General features: G+C 40.5%; 1 protein-coding gene across 1 annotated transcript in view; it reads left to right on the forward strand.

The window, feature by feature from the left end:
• prss12 (serine protease 12) overlaps positions 1-22,880 on the forward strand; it is a 165,725-nt gene that overhangs the window by 99,408 nt on the left and 43,437 nt on the right. Inside the window, exons 7-9 of the mRNA XM_063043572.1 lie at positions 6,005-6,207; positions 12,264-12,405; positions 19,812-20,017. Coding sequence (XP_062899642.1) covers positions 6,005-6,207; positions 12,264-12,405; positions 19,812-20,017 — 551 coding nt within the window. The remainder of the gene's footprint in view (positions 1-6,004; positions 6,208-12,263; positions 12,406-19,811; positions 20,018-22,880) is intronic.

The following is a 22,880-nucleotide window of genomic DNA, read 5'->3' on the forward strand; positions in this document are numbered from 1 at the left end:
TGCATAAAGCAGGATAGCTTCTGAGGGGTTATTCCCTGGATGGGAAGTAAAGAAGTTGGACTGTCTATCTTGGACCACGATGAGTATTTTTTTCATTCAGAGGTGGGGTATCTTTGGCATTATCAATTCATGAGATTGTTTGATAGGTTAGATCAGATGGGATTCAGGGTGAGATGCCCAACTGAATACAAAATTGGCTTAAAGACTAGCTTTATCTGTCACATGTACATAAAAACATTGAAACATACAGCGAATACACCATTTGCATCAATGATCTGAGGATGTGCCCACAACATACTAACTCAATTGTCATTGGAATATGGGAGGAATCCAGAGCACTTGGAGGAACCCACATGGTTACAGGGAGAACATACAGGCTTCCTACAGACAGTGGTGGGAACTGAACCCCAAATGCTGATGCTGTGCTACCATACTGCCTCTGCTGGTAACTGGTCGGAAGCAGAGGATGGTAGTAGAAGATTAGAGGCCTATGTTTAAAGGTATGCCAAAGTGCTAGGTCCACCGTTGTTTGTCATCTATATTGATGATTTGGATGACAATGTCATTAACCTGGCATGCAGATGACACCAAAAATGATGGTGTGTGGATAGTGAAAAAGGTTTCCTAGGATTACAACAAGAATTAAATCCATTGAGGAAGTGGATGGACTAAGGAATGGCAGATGGAATTTAACTCAAACAACTACATTTTGGAAAGTTATACTGGGGTAGATTTAAGAAGTAAAGGGTTAGGCCCTGGACAGTGTTTTAGTACAGAGAGGACCAAGTCTACAGGTACATAGACACACGTAGAAGGGTGGTAGAGAAGACAATTGGCATGTTTGCCTTCATCAGTCAGGGTATTGAGTACAGGAATTGGGATGACTTGTTACTGGTGAGCCTACATGGAGTACTTTAGGGTGCCATTAGGATGTAAGGCACTCCTACCCTCCACTAGCCTGCAGGTCACCCTTGCCAAGGTGTTACAAATGCTTAACCCCTCCTCCTCCCCCCCCCCCCAATCAGGGTCACATGAAGCCATGGGAGCAGGTGGTCGATGGTTGTTTGAGCGGTTGGTGCATATCACAAGTCCTGGTTATGCGACCACTGATTCCAGACAGACAATCTCTGAAGAGCATCGATACCCATCTTGTAAAGACACTGCCCAGAAGAAGGCGATGGCAAACCACTTCTGTAGAATAATTTTGCCAAGAACATTTATGGGCATGGATAGAGAAAAAACTAAGAACAATAGTGTGGAGGGGGTCAACAATCCCTCACAGATTAAAAACCATGATTGCCAATGTCATACAACACAGCACATAGTGATGATGATGACAATGACATAGAGTACTGTGCACAGTTCTGGTTAGCATAATGAATGCCATTAACCAGGAAAGGGTGAAAAAAAGATTCACAAGGATGTTGCTCTTTTACCTGGAGTGTAGAAAGCTGAGGGGTGAACTATTAGAGGTAGATAAAATCATGAGGGGTATAGATAAGTGGATGTTTACAGTCTTTTCCTCCAGAGTTGGCATGCCTAAAACTAAAGAACACAGATTTAAGGGGAGAATGGAAAGATTTCAGAGAGCAACTTTTTCACGCAGAAGATGGTAGATATTTGAAATGAGCTGCCGGAGAAGGTTGCAGAGGCATGTACAATTACAACATTTAAAATACACTTGGACATGTACTTGATTGAAAAGCTTTAGACAGACTTGAGGGATAGAGGCAAATGAGACCAACTTCAATAGGCATTCTTGTTGGCATGGATGATTGACAGAAGACCCTCCTTCAATTGTGTATTACACTATGACTCTATTTTGATAAATGGTTAATGGAATTTTGGACATCAAGGGAACAAAACTGCTGTCCAGGAAAGTGGAGTTAATGATCCTGCTGAGTGGCTGAAGAGTCTCAACGAATACTATGTCCCATTCCTATTGCTGGCTGAATTTTTATGCTACACCCTTTTCATTCTTCCCAATTCTCAGAATCAGAATCAGGTTTAATATTCTCGGCATATGTAGTGAAATGTGTTGCTTTACTGTAGCAATACAGTGCAATACATAATTTTAAAATGCTGTAAATTACATTAAGAAATATATACAGTGGATTCTGGTTAATTGGGACATGTCAGGACCAGTATATTTTGGCCCAGTTAAGCAGCTGTACCAGTTAGCTGAAGTTTCATGGAAATAGTAAAGAAGGAATAAAAAAGACAAATTGAGTAACAAATTATGTTTTTTAAAGGAATACAGAACAAATTAGAACACTACTAATAGTACTACAGTGCTATAACACTGTGTTTTAGTTCCTAATAGTTATCAACTGAGAAATTCATCCAGTGTGTGTGATGAACAAAATCAGCCCAGAACAAAATCAGTTCAAATAATGCTATTGACAATTGCAACCTCATAGAGGGATCAGAAGTTCATTTTCATTGTAACATTCAATATGATTGTCGATACCTTCAAATACTTAATAGTTCCAAACTTGTTGAAGTAGTGAAATCATTTCATTTTCACTCCTGGTCGTTTCTGGAATGTCCAAGCTTGAATGCTTGAAACTGCAGTGAGCAAAACGGTTCTGAATTGTCTTACTGCTTATTTCTTACCAGCTATCGGTGACAAAGATCATCAGTTCTTGAACACAACCATACACAACTGATGCTATTTGAAAACTGTTCACACTAAGCATGATGTGGCGGCTAACAGTAACACAAGTACGTTCGACTGACACTAGTTAGAAGCTGTTCATTCACAGTTTCCTGCCCCAATCTAATTTCAATCGGAATTGTTCTTTCACTCTTAAAATAGCTTTCTGTCGGTCGTACCTGGATTTCTATTATAGTTCTAGATCATCAGTCTCGATCACCACAGGTTTACACTGCAGAAGACTGTGAGTTTCTTTGTTCACCCTGGTTTTGGCTTGGGTAAGTCTGCTATATTCTTGAAGGCACACACTCATCCACTCAGGTCTTGATGAAGTCAGTGGCATCGGTGGCATGTCCACTCAGATTCAAAGATGAATGTTGTCCAGATCACTGATTCAAAGCCATCCTGTAAGCGCTCCTCCAAATCCCCTTGGTGCTCCTCACCACAGGTGCTGCAATCCTCAGTCTCTCTCCGTATGCTGGAAGTAAAAGTACAGCCAGGTGATTGAACTTTCCAAAGTACGGGCGTGGGATGGCACAGTAAGCATTCAGAATGAGAATCAGAATCAGGTTTATTATCAACGGCATGTGACGTGAAATTTGTTAACTTAGCAGCAGCAGTTCAATGCCATACATAATTTAGCAGAGAAAATAATAATAATAATAAATAAAATAAAACGTAACAATAAATAAACAAGTAAATCAATTACGTATATTGAATAGATTTTTTTAAATGTGCAAAAAACAGAAATACTGTATATTAAAAAAAAAGTGAGATAGTGTCCAAAGCTTCAATGTCCATTTAGGAATCAGATGGCAGAAGGGAAGAAGCTGTTCCTGAATCGCTGAGTGTGTGCCTTCAGGCTTCTGTATCTCCTACCTGACAGTAACAGTGAGAAAAGAGCATGCCCTGGGTGCTGTAGGTCCTTAATAATGGACGCTCCCTGAAGATGTCCTGGGTACTTCGTAGGCTAGTGACCAAGATGGAGCTGACTAGATTTACAACCTTCTGCAGCTTCTTTTGGTCCTGTGCAGTAGCCCCTCCATACCAGACAGTGATGCAGCCTGTCAGAATGCTCTCCACGGTACAACTATAGAAGTTTTTGAGTGTATTTGTTGACGTACCAAATCTCTTCAAACTCCTAATAAAGTATAGCCGCTGTCTTGCCTTCTTTATGACTACAGATTTCCCCCGATTGCCGATTGCATCGCCTCTGATCTGGGCCGACAGTTACGTGCTGGGCAGCACCTAATTAATTAGCATGTTTATTTCGGCTTTTTTCTTAAAGATGTGCTGTGTGCCTCCTGGCTACCGCTGCATTCTCCGCGAATGGGTATCTGTCCGCAGCCTGGAGGTTGGGGTGTCATCTCATCGTTGTCTGTTTCCATTAGGGCAGGCAGCTCATCTTCTCCTATGACTGCCCGCCTTGATGTCGAAGGTCGAGGTTCGTTGTCTTCCGTGGCTAACGTGGAAGGCTTGAAAAACGACAGTATGCTTGACTGCTGAGCCTCGCGCATTTTTCTATCATACAGTTCTTTGTAAGCACTCAAACCATCTTGCAAATATGCCGTAAACCGACGTACCCTTTCAAAATTAATCTCGTACTTTATCATTGCAGCAAAGTTCTCACGCAGTTGCTTCACGTTCAGTTCCAGGATAACTTCACTTTTGGTCCGTTCGCTACTGTATTTGGTTTCAATTGTTATCCTTTCCTCTTCCAATTGCATCAGCTCTTCATCTATCAGTTCTTGATCATGAGATGCCAAAACCTCTTCAGCATCATCTTCGTCAACTTCCACAAACCAAACTCACTTTGTCCTTACTTCGTTCACCACGATTGAAACGCTTAATTAACACCCTTACAAGCTCTTTTAGGCTTTTCCGATACCTTAGAACTCGCCTTGCTAATGGCTGCTCACAGGCACGTGTTTAAGCAATGCCAACGAGAATTCCGTTCCGAATCCGGGGGAGGAGCGGCTGCTCGGGGCGCGTGCTGATTTTTTTCACACGCTGCCTTTTTTCGTAACCGTGAAAACACCTTCTGTTAGCGAAAACAGGGAACTAATGTAGGTAAACAACAGGAATGCTGCAGATGCTGGAAATTCAAGCAACACACATCAAAGTTGCTGGTGAACTAATGTAGGTCTTTTGTGACAGTGAGGTTTCGTAAAGCAAACGTTCGAAAAGCAGGGGACACCTGTACATCGGTATGTTGGGACCAGGTTAGATCCTCAAGAGATTTTGACACCAAGGAATTTGAAGCTGCTCACTCTCTCCACTTCTGATCCCTCTATGAGGATTGATATGTGCTCCTTCGTCTTACCCTTCCTGAAGTCCACAATCAGCTCTTTTGTCTGACTGACATTGAGTGCCAGGTTGTTGCTGCAGTACCATTCCACTCGTTGGCATATCACATTCCTGTATGCCCTCTTGTCACCACCTGAAATTCTACCTACAACATTCTTGATGGTGATGTAACAGTAGTCAATTCTATTGGCTCCTCTGGTTCCACAGGTGATATGTTGGTGATAGTTGGTCAGAGACTCTCTCAAGTTGCCTGGTTGAAATCCCCCACAATGATATGGAAGGCATTTGTATACACTGTTTTGTGACTGCTGATCATGCTGCTCTGCTTCTCCAGTGTCTGCCTGACATTGGCCAGTGGTGGAATGTACACCACTACCGGGATGATGGTGAAAAATGCTCTTGGCAGATAAAATGGATGACACTCAACTGCTAGATGTTTCAGGTCAGATGAGCAGGATTTATTGCTAATTGGCTGAAGCATTACTAGCAGATAGTTTTAAGAATTCTTCCGGTGTCATCTCTGAGTGGACATTAACGATATGTGACTGACAGTTCACATCAATAATCTATTGATTGAAAGTACCAGCACATTAGACTGACGGTCAGGTTTGCATGCAGAATTGGCGGAAAAGCTTTTAGGTACCGAATAGGAATAAAAAAACAAAGTTTATATTCCTTGGTACATACATTGCACTAAGGCCATTTGTTGCACATCAGGCAAGACTGGGTAACTCAAAAGAGGCCAGAATCGAAAACAAGGCCTTTTTGGTCTAGACTGCTCAACTTCTAACTGATATGATCATCTTTCATTAATATTGCAGTGAATGTACTATGTGATTTACCTTCTGATTTGATTCTGCCATTTAAAAGCCTCACTCAACTGGACCATTCTTAAAGCTGTGTTCCTGGGTTGCCAAGATAAGCTTCAAATGGATGTGGTTTCTTTATGGTTCAGCATTTGGAAATTGACCCAAGATCCTCCAAATTCTCAACTTCTCAACAGGCTTGCAGTGATGCAGTTGTGTTTTCTTGCTTTCACAGGTACTCACAGGAGCCTCTGGTGGGTCAATTTGAACATGGCTCTGGACCTATTCACCTGGATGATGTCAATTGTTCTGGTCAGGAGTCATCACTAATTTTGTGCCCTAGAAGTGATTGGGGTCAACATGACTGCAGTCACCAAGAGGATGTAACTGTCATCTGCACATTCACTGCTGCAAACGATATCCAAGAAATCCCCTTTGGTGAGCATTGCTTAGGAGAGTCTCAGCACTGTTTACAGTTCTACAATTGACAGCTTGACTCAAAAGTTCAGAGGACAAAAGCCCTGGTTTTCTGTGTATTTCTTGCAACATCATAAAATGTTTCAGTTTACACACCAGTAAATGTTTCATTCTTCAATAAAAGATATGGGATTTAATTTGGACTAAGGTAACAAAAAATTATCACAAGGATTGTATATTTTAGGTGAAAGATGTTGACTATATTCAAGTCCGAGACTAAGGAATTAATGAATATGAGGACTGGGTGGAATATGGAATCGATTTGAATGAGTTAGGGATCAGCTGTCTTTGTATTGGATGGTGTGCTGGTTCAGAGGTTATTAGGCTTACACCTTTTCCTATTTCCTTGATTTCTAACAGCCCCACTGACAGCATCTGTTGAGTGCAATGCTCCACAGAACTATCAATTGACAATTTTAGAAATATTGCATTCATTTTCCTCTGCCAAATCATTGATATACTCTGTCAATAATTGAAGCCCAAGCACTGATCACTGTGCTATCCCATAAGTTGTTCATGCCTGCCACCCCGAGAAAGTTCCATTTATACTTGACCATCAGCTAGTATTTAGTCCAAACCAGTCAAATGTGCTTTAATTTTACTCACAAATTTCTATGAGGGATCTTTCCAAAAGGTTTCTGAAAATCCAAATATACCACTTCCTCTTTTTCTCCTTTATCAATTTTACCAGTCACATCCTCAGAAATTCCGGTAGGTTTCTCAAACATGATAGCCTTTTCATAAATCTTTGTTGACTTTTCCTAATCCCATACATAATGTGGCCAGAGTTCTGTTACCATTTCCTTTATAATGGTGGACTTTAACAATATTCCTGCTACCGTTGTTCTTCGCTGTATTTCAGAATCAGGTTTAATGTCACCGGAATATGTCGTGAAATTTGTTAACTTTGTGGTGGCAGTAAAATGCAATACATGATAAATATAGGAAAAAAACTATATTACAATAATTAAATACCTATAAAGGGCTTTAGTAAATAAGTTAAGTATATATACTTAACTCCTTCACTTGGGAGCCTCTATTCTGCAGGAACAATTCCATAATCTATTGAGTGTTGGATGGTGGCAATCAATACTATCATTTCCATGGTTAAACAAGAGAAAATCTACAGATGCTGGAATCTTAGCAACACACACAAAATGCTGGAGGAACTCAGCAGGCCAGGCAGCATCTATGGAAAAGAGTACACTCAACGTTTCATGCTGAGACCCTTCGGCAGGACTGGAGAAAAATAGCTGAGGAGTAGATTTAAAAGGTGGGGTGGGGGAGGGGAGAGAGTAACACAAGGTGATAGGTGAAACCTGAAGGCGGGGGGGATGAAGACAAGAGCTGGGAAGTTGAGTGGTGAAAGAGGTACAGGGCTGGAGAAGGTAGAAGAGGACTGAAGGCAATGGAAGAAGGAAAAGTGGGGAGGAGCACCAGAGGGAGTTAATAGGCAGGTAAGGAGGTAAGACAAGAGAGGGAAAAGGTGATGGGGAATGATGAAGAAGTAGTAGGCATTACCGGAAGTTCACGAAATCAGTGTTCATGTCTTCAGCTTGGAGGCTACCAAGATGGAATATAAGGTGTTGTTCCTCCAACCTAAGTGTGGCCTCAACATAACAGTGGAGCAAGCCATGGATAGGCATATGGAAATGGGAAGTGGAATTAAAATGGGTGGCCACTGGGAGATCCTGCTTTTTCTGGCAGACGGAGCATAGGTGCTCGATGAAACAGTCTCCCAATCCACATTGGGTGTCGCCAATATACAGGAGGTCACCCCAGGAACACTGAACACACTATATGACCACTATAGACTCACGGGTGAAGTATTGCCTCACCTGGAAGGACTGTTCAGGGCCCTGAATGGTAGTGAGGGAGGCAGTGTAAGGGCACTTGTTCCACTTGCAAGGATAAGTGCCAGGAGGGAGATCAGTGGGGAGGGACAAATGGACAAGGGAGTCATGTAGAGAGCGATCCCTGCAGACAGTAGAAAGTGGGTGGGAGGGTAGATGGAAGGGAAAGATGTGCTTGGTAGTGGGATCCCGTTGGAGATGGTGAAAGTTGCGGAGAATTATGTGCTGGACACAGAGGCTGGTGGGGTGGTAGATGAGGACAAGGGGAACCCTATCCCTGGTAGGGTGGTGGGAGGATAGGTTGACAGCAAACGTGTGTGAAGTGGAAGAGATGCAGTTGAGGGCAGTGTTGATAGTGGAGGAAGGGAAGCCCCTTTCTTTGAAGAAGGAGGCTATCTTCTTCATTCTGGAATGAAAAGCCTCATCCTGAGAGCAGATGCACTGGAGAAGGGGGAATTAAGAGAAGGGGATGGCGTTTTTACAAGTAACAGGGTAGAAAGAGGAATAGTCCAGGTAGCTGTGAGACTACATAGGTTTGTACTAGTCATCAGTAGATAAACTGTCTCTAGAGACAGAGAGTTCGAGAAAGGGGAGAGAGATGTCAGTAATGGACCAAGTGAATTTGAGAGCATACTGTTAATTTGTAGCAAACCTGTATAAATGTTAGAAAGCATTGGGGATTGTTAGCAATGACAAGGAGAACGACAGAAAGAAGACCTAGAATTCATTCCAACAACACTCACAAAATGCTCGAGGAACTCAGCAGGCCAGACAACATCTATGGAAAAAAGCACAGTCGACGTTTCGGGCCGAAACCCTTCGGTAGGACTGTAGAAAAAAAGCGGAGGAGTAGAATTGAAAAGTGGGGGGAGGGGAGAGAGAAACACCAGGAGATAGTGAAACTTGGAAGGGGAGGGATGAAGCAAAGAGCTAGCAAGCTGATTGGTGAAAGAGACAGAAGGTCATAGAAGAAAGAAAAAGAGGGGGAGGAGCACAAGAGGGAGGCGAGGGGATGGGAAATGGTGAAGAGGGGTGGGTGGAGACATTACTGGAAGTTTGAGAAATCGATGTTTATGCCATCAGGTTGGAGGCTACCCAAACGAGATATACTGTAAGATGTTGTTCCTCCAACCTAAAACTGTGGCCTTAACACGACGGTGGAGGAGACCATGGATGGACATATCGGAATGGGAATAGGAAGTGGAATTAAAATGGGTGGCCACTGGGAAATCACACTTGTTCTGGCAGACAGAGGGTAGATGCTCGGTGAAGTGGTCTCCCAATCTATGTTAGGTCTCACCATTATACAGGAGGCTACACCGGTAGCACTGAACACAGTATATGGCCCCAACAGACTCACAAGTGAATTGTCACCTCATCTGGAAGGACTGTTTGGGACTCTGAATGGTAGTGAGGGAGGAGGTGTAGGGCAGGTGTAGCAATTGTTCCGCTTGCAAGGGTAAGTGCCCAAAATGAGATCTGTGGGGATGGACGAATGGACAAATGAATCATGTAGGGAGCGATGCCTGCGGAAAGCAGGAAGTGGGGAGAGTAGGGAAAGACGTGTCTGGTGGTGGGATCCAATTGGAGGTGGCGGAAGTTTCGGGGTGGTAGGTGAGGATAAAAAGAACATGATCCCCGATAGGGTGGCAAGAAAGTGGGGTGACAGTAGACGTGTGTGATATGGAAGAGATATGGTTGAGGGCAGCATTGATGTTAGAGGAAGGGAAGACCCTTTCTTTGGAAAAGGGGGACATCTCCTTCGTTCTAGAATGAAAAGTCTCATCCTGGGAGCAGATGCATTGAAGACAGAGGAATTGAGAGAAATGGATGACGTTTTTACGTGAGAGTGATGTTGAGTGTTGTTGTGAGTGATGTTGTGAGTGTTGTGGGTGAGATGAGTTATAGTCCAGGTATTTGTGAGAGTCCATTGGTTTATAATAGACTTTGGTGGATAAGATGTCTCCAGAGATAGAGACAATGAGATCAGGAAAGGGAATGGAAGTGTCGGAAATGGATCAGGTGAATTTGAGGGCAGAGTGTAAGTTGGAGGCAAAATGGATGAAATCGACGAGTTCAGCACGGGTACAGGAAGCAGCACCAATGCAGTCATTGATGTAGCATAGGAAAAGTGCGGGATGGTCATCAGTGTAGGCTTGGAACTTGGACTGTTCCATGTAGCCAACAAACAGGCAGGCATAGCTGGGACCCATGCGAGTGCCCATGGCTACATCTTTTGTTTGAAGGAAGTGGGAGGAGCCAAAGGAGAAATTATTTAGAGTGAGGACAAGTTCCACTAGGCGGAGGAGGATGGTGGTAAAGGGGAACTGGTTGGGTCTGGTGTCCAGAAAGAGACAGAGAGCTTTGAGCTCTTCCTGGTTACATCCTTTAGTATTCTAGATGTAGCTTATCACATTCTTTGGATTTATTGGCATTGTGTTTTTCAGCACTTTTTAAACTAATCATGATGTTCTATTTTGTTTATTACACACTTAATTCTGTAATTCATTGGGAGATTATTTGTGTTCTTTGGGTAGATAGAACCAAGGTATTTGTTTAAGTTCTCTGCCAGGCCATACTCTTTTGTCAGTGCTGCCATCAGGCGGAAGTACAAGAGCCTCAGGACTTGCACCATCAGGTTCAGGAATATTTACTACACCTCAACCATCAGGATCTTGAACAGAATGTGTTAGCTACACTCATTTAATGACTCTATTATTTGCTATTTCATGTTCATTATTTATTGCCATTTATTTATTTATATCTGCATTTGCGCAGTTTGTTTACAGTTAACAGTTCCTGATGTTTATAGCTTGCAGTTGCTGTTTTATAGATTTGCTAAGCATGCCTGCAGAAAAAGAATCTCAGGGTTGTATGTGGTGACGTGTATATACTCTGATAATAAATTTTACTTTGAACTTTGAACTTTGGATTTGTTGGTTGCCCTTACATTCTTATGTTTCTAACTGGAAGAGACCTATATTTGCCTTCATTAATCTTTTTTTCCTTATTACTGTACATACTTGAAGAATTTATTGCATCTACTTTTATATTCTTTATAAGTTTACTCTCATGCTCCATCTTTTTTTTCAATTCTCAATCAACTGTTGACCTACTTCAGAAATGACATTCAGGTGGTTTAGACTCAGAAGCAAGTGTTAAAATAAATCTCCAAGAATACAGACAGGACTTCCTGTTGCATTGCTCCCTAGGCACCAGAGAAAGAAGTTAGCTCTTAAAGGCAAACTCACTTATACTGTACACATGTTCCTATAGCCATGAAGAAGACAGAGAGTGCAGTGGGGAGAGGAGCAATAAAAAGCTCATGAAGATTCTGGTCAATGAGTTACACAATATTCCAAGTGATCTTCAGAGACATCACCCCCTAAGGAAATGTCTTTAGTAAACAGTTTATCCACAAACTAAGGTTTTCCAGTGCTGTCATGGAGATATGTAAAATATTCGAGGATGACATTTGGTTAAATTCTCTTTATTGAGGTAAGGTCAACTTACAACTTTGCCTCAGGACTTTTTGACTAATTTCCTATGATACATTTTTTGTGAATGTTAATTTGCACTGGAAATGTTGGATAATACTTTTGCCTGTGCACAAGACTCTGAGTGGTGAGCATAATTGCAAAAATAATCAGGTGGGACATTTTCCAGAGTTGGTGGGAGTGAAGCAGAAAGGAACAGATCCAGACTCTGCCCCAAAGTACGACTTTTTTTTGGTAGCTTGTGCCCATGCCCTTCTGACGGAGGCCTGAGCAGATAACGGGTTGGTGTGGCTGAATCTATGACAGTGAACATCTTGAAGATTTCTCACATAGAACTCTGGTTTAACTAATTTGTCTCGGCTTGAATTAATTCTGCTTTCTGTAAAAATTCTGAGTCCTTAAAGGAGTCTTGAACATCATCCATCAGATAGTGAGATTTGTAATTGAAAGTTGCTAATCATGGAAGATATGCTGCCCTGCACTCTCCCCATCTTCATATCATTATCCAGGCCCCCACAGTGGCTGTGGAAGATGGCCATTATTTCACCAAACTCTTCTGTGATCCTCACTTGGCAATTCAACCAGAAACATGTTTAAGATTCAGTCAGAGTTTCAGGCTCATGCTGTTTTTAAATCTTGGCTCACTTATGCACTTGCTGTCTTACAGGTCCTCCTATCAGACTGATGGATGGTGAGAATAAGAAAGAAGGACGTGTTGAAATTTTTATCAATGGCCAGTGGGGAACCATTTGTGATGATGGATGGACTGACAAGGACGCCGCTGTGGTCTGCCGTCAGCTGGGATACAAGTAAGTAACAGCAAGATCAGAGACAGTTGCTATAAATGTCAAGGGAGCCATTCAAACTAACCTAAAACATTTTCCCAGCTAGTTGTTTAAGCAAAAAAATTACATCATCATTGCCCATGATAGCCAGAGAAATTTTTAAGAGGCATTGAATTTTCTTCCAGAACTCCCGTTGTGATTTGAATGTTCGAACAGATAGAAAATGAAACCAAAGTAATGTGCAAACTAGTGTTTCTTAAATTCTTCTTTATTTTGAAACATGCATAAACATCAAAACAATAAAATTCAGTGCATAAAAATGAAAGAGGAAATTAAAAAATTCAGAACTTGGATTTTCCATGGGGATTTTCCTGATAATTCAACATATCTTCAGCAAAACATTAACTAAATCCCTTGGAAATAAGCATCTATATGTGCCAGCTGTTGTTCAGTGACTCAACCTTATTCTTCCTCTGGAGGCTTCGCATCCAAATGTCATTCCAGAGTTTACCACAAGTGTACACTCTGGGAGTACAATGCTGTCTTTTGGTTGATGCAACATCTGCTCTGTAAGCTGAATGTTAAAGATCACGTGGCACCATTTTGAAGAAGAGAAGTGGAATTATGCCTGGTATTCTGGTCATCAATCATTCTTTCACCAATTGTTCTGAAGTAGTTTGTTTAGTCATTACCATATTGTTTAAGCCAAAAAATTACATCATTTGTGGCTATTTAAATCAGAAACAACATCACATTTTGTACATTGTCTTACATGAAGTGAAATTTGTTGTTTTGTGGCAGCAGGTCTATGTAATGTTATAAATTCCTCCGCTGTCCTGTAAGAAGTTTGTGCATCCATCATCCCCGTGACCACTTGGATTTCCTCTAGGGGCTCTGGCTTCCTTCCCCATTCCAAAGATGTACGGATTACTAGGCTAATGGGTATATTTGTGTGCTGCAGGCTCATTGAACCTGGAGAACCTGTTACTGTGTTGTATCTCTAAAATATTTTTCTTTAAATTACAATGCACTGTAAATAAATAGTGCAAAAAAGGAATAATAATTCACAGTTTCATGGAAACTGATGGTGATGGGGTAGATGTGGTTTCTGTGTCATTGAGGTTGGGTTTTCAGGCTCCTTTCTTATTGAAACAATGAGTAGAGGGCGTGTCTGGATGGTTATGGCCCTTTAATGATGGATGCCATCTTCTCGAGGCACTGCCCCTTAAAGATGTCCTTGATGGTGGGGATGTTGTGTCTGTGATGAGCCTGGATGAGCCTGCAACAGTCTGCAGCATTTTGTGATCCTATGTCAGAACACTTTCCACCATTCTGCACATCCATGAACATTTGAAAGGATCCTTGGTGACACACCAGATCTCCTCAAACGCCAAAGAAAATGGAGCTGCCTGTGTGTCTTCTTTGTAATTGCATCAGTGGTTGGACCCAGGAAAGATAATGCCTTGGAACTCAAAGCTGTTCACCCTTTTCACCACTGACTGCTCAATGAGGACAGGTACATGTTCTCCCTTCCTTGAACCCATAATCAGTTACTTGGTCTTGCTGACGTTGAGTGTCAGGTTGTTGTTGCAACATGACTCAACCATTAAATATCTAAATTAATAAAACACAGAGAAATTTTTCAATGTCAGAATTCTCTTTGTGAGTTTAGGTGTTCTACCAGGTAGAGAATGAGACCACAATACTGTTTCTTTTGCTGCACATTTTTTCTGACATTATGATTGTAATATATACTTTTTGACTACATTACAATATTGACTGGTGAACTACCTATATTCTACCCCCACTCTGTCACCATGTGGTGAGGGGTCTGGAAGTTTAATCATGCTGTTGAGCCACCGATCCAAGACTGGAAATCTAACACAAGATTTAGCATGGCAGACTGGTGAGATAAATAGTGAGAAAAGTAAATCTAACTTCCACAAGCAGGGTTACAAGTGTGGTGAATATCTGTATCATAAATACACGTGGTTTCAGCCCACCTTGAGCTAGGATACCAACAACATTATCAGAAGTGTTTAGAAAATGTAAATAAAAAATATAAATTGGCAATCACCAGCAATAATTATACTATGGAGTAATTGGCAATCTGAAGCAAAGTCTTGAGAACCCAGATCTAATTGGAATGATTTTCCATGATTATTTTCAGTTTCATTTTCAGGGCGCATGGTAGCGTAGTGGTTAGCACGATGTTTTACAGTTCCAGCGACATGGGTTCGATTCCCAACGCGGCCTGTAAGGAGTTTGAACTTTCTCCCTGTGACTACTTGGGTTTCCTCCAGGTGCTCCAGTTTCCTCCCACCAACGTACCGGCTGGTGGGTTAACTTGTCATTGTAAATTATCCCGTGATTAGGCTAGGGTTAAATCGAGTATTGCTGGGCAGCAGGGGTCAAAGGGCCGGAAGGGCCTGTTCCACGTAGCTGAATGAATGAAGAAATAAATAATAAATAAATAAATAAATAAATAAATAAATAAGCATGGCACACATTAGGGAAATGAAATTGACTCAAACACATACATTTAAAAAGTACATTAAAGAAATCCATAGCCATTAATCTAAAGCTAAAGCTGGATATGAGAGTGCAACACAGTATATCATCACTTCTCTCTATTTATATGAAAAGAATCATTAAACCTATTAGATACAAAGAGAATTACTTTAGATGATATATGAAGGCCACCTGGGCAAACAGAAATACAAACTGAAAGCTAGATGAGCTATTTTCTGTGTTGGCATCTACAAAGGCACAATGTGCAATACACCAGAAATACAACACAGTCCTCTAAAGCAAGATGCATTTTCCACAAGATGCACAGGTTGCAGGGAGCCGACTCAACAATAATCATGCCAAATCTTTACCTGCATCTGGAGAGGTCAAGCAGTATATGTACAAGATATGATGAAAACTTGGAGCTTAGCTAAAGTTATTGGTAAAGCCAAATCCTTACAACTGTATATCATCAGTGGATCAACTGATGAAGTGGAAACAATTCTAACAATGACTTACAAAGAGCTGAGGAAAAAAACACAATAATGACAAAAGTATGTTTAACTTTAACAGCATCAAGGAAAGCAAACAGTACAACACCAAAGCAATGCCCTAACTCATTGCAGAGAAGAATAACTTGTGGCTAAATTTGTCTTCAGACACAACCATGTTGGGTAATTCCCCTTTATTTTCTTTTTGGTTTTCTTCTGCATTTTTTTTTTGGTGCTTTTGTGTTCTTGAGACATTTTTGTGCTGAAAGTCACTTTTATGTCAATGATAAATCATTTCCCTTTATGAACTGGGTAGTTAACAGGAAGTTCTCCAGGTATTGCACATTGAAATCCCTGCATTGATCCAGTGGAAACCACAAAAGGTAATGGCTTCTACACAAAGGACATACTGAACATCTTGAAATCATGCTGGCATTCAAACTGTCCACCTTGCCTGTTTCCTTGTGCAGTGCAGAATATATAAGAGGCATGTAAATTTCATGTTGTGATATTGCCGGTCATTGAACAACAAATTGCACCGCTCTCAAACCATGGTCCATATGACTTGCAAGCAGAAAAGATTGGATTCTGATATGACCAGGTGTAAGACACAGTGCAGCAATAGCTGGGCCTTTCATGAGCTGAAGCATTTTAATGATGCTAGGGAGGGAAATTCACAGAAGTAACCATCCTCCCCGCCACATTAGCTGCATATCAAAGTAATCAAAAAGATAATGAGAAGAGAAAATAGAGATAAATGAAGAGCACAACAAAAGCCATTATTGCACACAAACTTAGGTACTGTACCTGAAAATTAAATACAATCTTACCCCAGGTTTATGAAAAAGCAAGCTCCAAGACAGTCTCATTGCACTGAATTTGGTGGGCAGAACCATAGACAAAATCGAAGGAAGAACACAAGACTATGAGTGGTTCACCTGGTCCCTTAAACCTACCCTACCAATGAATTTGAATATTTATCCCCACTTACTAGCAGGAAGCAGTGTAGCAATTACGTTTGTACATCAACCTTTTCATTTTTTAAATGGCTAAGTATTAGCAAATTAAGCATGTCATAATTTTTTAAATTATATAATCTTTTGATTGGATTCTGTTATCTAAGGAATTTTTTTGTTATCTCAAGTCTAAAGGTAATGGATTTTTAAAGGTGCAATCTTCTTGTCATTGAATCACTTGAATCTCTGCTTCTCAGCTTCTCACTTGGTTTCAAATGCTCTGTATCTTTTATAAACTTTAAAATAAATGATCATGAAAATCAAAGTTCCTCGCTTGTTCCTGAACTCCTAAAAGAAACCATGGGTCGAAAATTACAGAGATCGTGCAGCCTGCACCATCGCCTTCAATTCCCTAATCTTTCAAAAATGAATCTAACTCTACTTGAAATACTTATAATAATCTGGTCCCTTGTTCCTTTTTTGCCAAACAGTTCCAAAACCTATAAATGTCAACCATTCATAAATAACTAGCCTCACAGACCACTTCATGACTTGTAAGAAATCTATTATTAGCGATTGTACTCTTGGGAGTTCTTACTTCCTGCTCAGGAATTACTCTTTTGTTTGAATAAAATTGGTACCAATGTTTTAAATAGGCCCACAGCAGGAAATTCCATTGGCTTTCGGCAGAATTAGGTTACCGTTGGGTAATCACAGCTGCTCCAAAAATGAACTGAAATATGCTGCAATTATTTCAGTTTTTACTGAACTTTTCTTCAGCTTTTATTTCAACTTTTAGCAGAACTCAGGTTTGCCTCTTCAGATAAATCTCAGACTACTATCAATTCTGTAAAAAGGTCTGCTCCGGGCAGCATTTCACAGAGAGAAGCTAGGTTGCACCATAAGCAAAGATCTCTAAACGTCATAGCAAGATCCTTTTATAGACAGTACACCATCCACAGATTTTGAATTTTCAGTAAACCATTTGATTTATATTTTAGCCCCGAAGGTGATGGATGTTGGTGCTTGTTAGTTGAATTATTTTCTCCGGTCTCTGTATCAGGCTCTACAACCTAGATGTAATGGTGCCAGACTGGAAGTGAAGTTTGTACAAAGCTACTTAGTTTCAAAAGTTGCTTGAACTCCTTCACCTTCTCATTTGGTAGCTGTGTGAATTCACATATCACCCACTGGAAATGAATGTATCAGTTTAATGTGAATTTGTTTCTTATTTTTAAAAGCTTATACTGCCTGGGGTCAGGGTTCAGATTGCCTAAAGATCTTTACCTTTGGAAAGCTACATCCAACCTTCCTTCTTTTGGTTTTGTACCTAGGCAATGGACTGACAGAAGAGACCAGAACTATATCAAAATGAAGGCATGGTGAATCTGTTTATTGAGTCTAGCAGACTTTGCACTTGATTGAAATGCAAGTCTTTATTTATTCCAGGAAGCCATAAAGATCTGACAATGTGGGGAGTGGTGGTGGAATGTTTGGGAGTGGTCTCTTTGTAGATGGATTGGGAGGGGGTGGAGGGATTCCTGATGTAACAAGCATCAGTAGTGCTGATTATGAAGGGTGCAGAGGTGCAGACCTTGAACAATATGTTAACCACAGCCATGATGTGCTGTTCCTATGGCAGAGCTGTGTAGATATTACGCTTAATGAGAATACAAGGCCTTTTCAGGCTTGTGGGCCCGGTTGCCCATATCTAGTGTTGTGGATCCTGCAGCAAAGATAAGTGGGCTACTTGGTATGTGTAGTTGTTTGCACTTTCCCTCTGACTGGCTGGACTTCCAAGGTTCTCGTTCCCCTCCATCTTAAGACTGTCATTGATCTATCAAAGCAGTTAACTTCCCTTGGATACTAGGAAAACAATGGTTCTGCTGGTAATGCAGCATTCAAGAGTAACAGTGTTGTCATAAGTACTGAGTTTAAAGAAGTCTTGCAATGTCAGAATATATTTGCTTACACAAGCGTTGTTCAAAGTCAAATGCAGGTTCAGTGCTCTATAAGTGGAGATGGGACTGGGAGGTAGGGGGAGTAGGTGATTGAGCTGTTCTCTGGAGACAGCAGTCTCATGTATGTGTTCTGATGAGGCTATGTGTTGCTCCTTTTTTACAAATGAATTGAGGACTGCTTGTAACCCAGAATCAGCAGAAGTTCATCCAGCTAGTCCACCAGCTCGTCTGTAAAACATCTTGTGGTCAAGAAACAATTTTTAACCCTCCCAACCACTGACACCTTCCCCCCCAACCCTCACCCAATCCACCTGTTAAGTGGCCCTTTTTGATGTCTTTCAGCCGCATCTATAACCCCCAGATGCTTCAATCTCCTCTTGACTTTTGGATGTCTTTAGGCTTTCCAAATCTCTCTCTGTCTTTCCATTTGCACAGAGTTTTTTGATGTCTCACTCCAAGTTCAGAATCAGAATCAGGTTTATTACCTGTGACTTGTATGTTATGAAATCTGTTTTGTAGCAGCTGTGCAGTTCAAAGATGTAAAATTGCTATAAATTACAAAATAAAATAGTGCAAAACAGGAACAACAAAGCAGTGTTCATAGGTTCATGGACCACTCAGAATTCTGATGGCAGAGGGGTAGAAGTTTCTCTTGAACTGTTGAGTGTAGCCCCTGTAGCTCTTCCCCCATGGCAATAACAAGAAGAGGACATGTCCTGGCAGGAGCTTAACTCAGAAATTAATTTTACCCACTTTGCTCTGTCTGATCTCCATTCTCGTTTCCCACCCTTCCCACCCACTCTCTGGCATTGGATCCTGGATTCCCTACATCAGCCCAAGGCTGGCGACCATGTCAAACAGACTAACAGTGACTTAATAACAAGTGAATTCAATTAGACTGTGGGGATAGTGTTTCTGAATTTAGCAAGGTTTGTGTTTACTCTACTTGTCCAGATTTGTAAGCCCTCACTTATAGATATGAGCATACAAAAAAAAGAATAAGGGGCAGGAATCTAATGACTGGTCTAGCCTGTCTGATCAAGTAATGATGCTTGGGGATCATAGTCCTTAGAATTTCCACCCTTCCTTGAACTATTAATCTTGAGGAGAGATGTACAAGCATTGTACAAATTTACTACAGCAGTGAGAAAATTGCGATGGATTGTTTGAAAACTAGAGTTTCTTTTATGTGTGCAAAGAGTAAGTAGAAATTGATGAAGATGACATCTGATTGAATGGAGCACATAAATCCTGCATTCTGTTACACTGTAGAATCATAATGTGAATTCCATTGCATAATTTCACCAAGCATAACGTGTTCTTTTATGGTCAGCACATGGACTTCAAGGTAGTCAGTCAGTGAAGAATGGCCAATGTATGCCGAACGTTAAACATCATTTAAACACTATGATACTTCCATGGAAAAGAGCAAGGCTAAAAATGAGTTAATAATAAAAAGAAACTAATACAAGTCTGATGTCTTCTAAGTATTGCATGTTTTTTTTTTAAAGGGGCACAGCCAAGGCAAGGTCACTGGCTTATTTTGGAGATGGTGTGGGTCCAATACACATGGATAATGTGAAATGCACTGGGAGTGAAGAGTCACTGGAAGATTGCAGCAAACAAGATATTGGAACACATAACTGTCGACACAGTGAGGATGCAGGAGTGATCTGTGACTATAGTGATAAATCAGCAGCAAGCCTAGGCAACAGAGGTGAATATCAGTCACTTTTTTTAAAAATAGGATGTTTAGCCAAGTAGAGAAAGAAAAGCAAAATAAAGGAGATGATGGAAATCTGAGACAAAAACAGAAAGTTCTGGAAAAAACTCAGTGGAGAGAAACCAAGTTAGTTTTTCAGGTTTGTGGATTTTCATCAGAACGACATTGACTTGATTTGTTAGCTCTTTTTATCCCTCCACAGAAAACTCTATGACTACATGAGTATTTCTGATATTCTCTGTTTATATTTAAATATTGTAAGTAAGTAAAAAGCAAAATAATGCATTTGCTGGAAAACTGAGTTTGACCTGAAGTTTCCCCTCTCGTTACCCTCACTACAGGTTCCATTTGATCTGCAGAGAATTTGCTACAATTTTTGATTGCGCTAAACAGATTTACAAAGTTATTCCTTTGATCTGATAGGCTACTGGGTGGGAAACAGAGGAATAAAATAAAATATGGCATTGTTACTCCCTAAGTATTTGGATTTATTTTTCTATCACATATTATTGTAACATAAGGTTTGGAAGCCTGAATAGTAAAGGTTTTTAGTTAGATATTATCAATAGGAAAAGAGTATCAGAATTTGTGGTGACTGTCTATTTCATTCATGCTCGCCACCCCACCCCCATTCCCTGAGTATGTATGCTGTTGTCAAAAAGCAGTCACTGTGATTCAGCTGACACTTAAGTCTAGCTGCTGCACTGAACTGGGTTTATCAATACTCCAACCAGATGGCGAGGTGCTCAGGGTAAAAGAAACACTGTAGGACCAGAAACACAATGCCCATTAATCAAACATGAGGAGCCTGAAGAAACACATGGCTAATGCAACCTGGTCCTGCTGTCAGAACTGAAGGAATAGCACGCTAGCACCAGACAATAGTATGTGACCTTAGAATGAAATGGTAGAAAAAATGGTCATGTGGAAAGGATTCACCTGACTGTTTTCAATCATTGGCACAGCACTAAATAGCTGGTTTTGTTAATGTTTCAATCAGTGACCCTTTGGTCTGATGTCTCTACACAGATGGTACCTTATTTGTTAAGTACCCACAGCACTTTCTGTTTTTTTCATATTTCTAGTATCCACAGCATTTTGCTTTTGTGCTAAATGATTGATGGTGTGCAGTAGAGAAATCTGAAGGAGTTCTCTGTACTTCATTGTAATGATTGGGACAAAGAGCTTTATAATTACCAGCCTGCTGGCATGTGAATATTACTACCAGGATGCACATACAATTTGTGTATTTTTACAGGCTGTGAGTATCCTGAATTTCTGTGATGCAAGTAGCAGAGAATTGCTAGTGGATTATTCTGTACAAAACCAGGTTTTAAATCATGCAGATTTTTAAATAGTTTGTAAGTATGTGACATCAATCTCACCAAATATTAACACGTAATATTCAAAAAAGAATTCATTGTATTTCTATGGCCTGTAGAGTGCAAAATTGGGAAAAGCAGATATCCGATTCACATCTACTCCTTTTCAGTTGTCAGATTGGGTTAAGTCAGGACTCCCATTCATTTCTAACAATATAGCTAGCAGGAGTATGGAAAGATCTTAGCCTAGCAAAACAGAAACCAGTTGCTGACAGAGCCATCAGCTACATCTATGGTTGAGGTGGTTTTCTTCTGTTTGTGACTGTCAAGCATAAGCAATCATATGTGTGAAACGAATGGAAGAAATTTAGTTATGCGGAGGAAAATTAGATAGGCTCTATTACATGTATGCAATTCTTCTTCCCTATATACTCTGCACTTGTAGTCCTTTACCATCCGGCTCTATAAGAGGAAAATATGTCCAACTACCTTCTCCTCTGCTCATATTTCAAAGCACCCAATGACTGATATTCTAGGCAGCATCTACACTTTGGAACTGTTTGATAAATGATGGTTTCATTTTATCTTGCATACACCTTCTCAAAGTCACTGAAAATGGTCTGATTTTCTGTTGTAAGTTTCTTGGGAAATTGATGACTCAACTGTCGAAAAGGCAATAAAGAAAAAAATCCTACAATACGCAACATTGTCGTGGGAGAATTTAGCAATTGTGCACTAACATTTCCAGTAGATATGTAGCAAACTCCAGCAGAAATTTAAGACACCAACACTTAGATGTTACTCACATATATACATGATAAAATGTGCCTAACTGGCAATGTGATCCATGGATTGGTAAGAGATTATGCTCTACATAAATAGGCTTTATTTTGAATCGCTTTTGATGATTCCATGGTCCCACTGAGGATTTGCTTTCAGTGGGAGTGCATTTTGTGGTGCTACAGGCATTTTTACTTAGGGCTTGCAAACACTGTCATCCTGAAACGGTCTAATGAAGAAATCTCTGTACATCTACTTTCTAAATTGCTGTCTTCTCATTCTAAGACTGTGATCTTTACCAGTCAGTGGATACATTCTATCATCATCTATCGGTTTTCAAATTGTTTATGTTTCGGTGAGATTGCCTTTCATTCTTCTAAATTCTTGGGAACATAAGCCTGGTATGCTCATTCTATCCTGAATGAATATTCTCTCCAGCCCAGGAAATAGATGAATAAGAAGGTATATCTAAAGCAATGTTTTCAATTACACGTTGGATCTAAAGTCTATGACAATCTGTAGGTGCTAAGGAAGCAATGAAAGATATGAGCAGTTGAATGAGGTGAAATGGGAAGAAACTTGGAAATCTTTCAAAATTTGGATAAAAAGCCTTTAGCTGAGTAATTAGCTTAATAACTTGTACAGAGAAATTATTCTATTTCTGACATGGTAAACAAGCATTCATTATAATGTAGAAATTGAATGTTTTCCATTCAATGTTTAAAGCTTCAGTAAAAAATATATTTCAATATAAA

The sequence above is a fragment of the Mobula hypostoma genome, chromosome 3 (assembly GCF_963921235.1).
Source record: "Mobula hypostoma chromosome 3, sMobHyp1.1, whole genome shotgun sequence".
NCBI lineage: Eukaryota > Metazoa > Chordata > Chondrichthyes > Myliobatiformes > Myliobatidae > Mobula > Mobula hypostoma.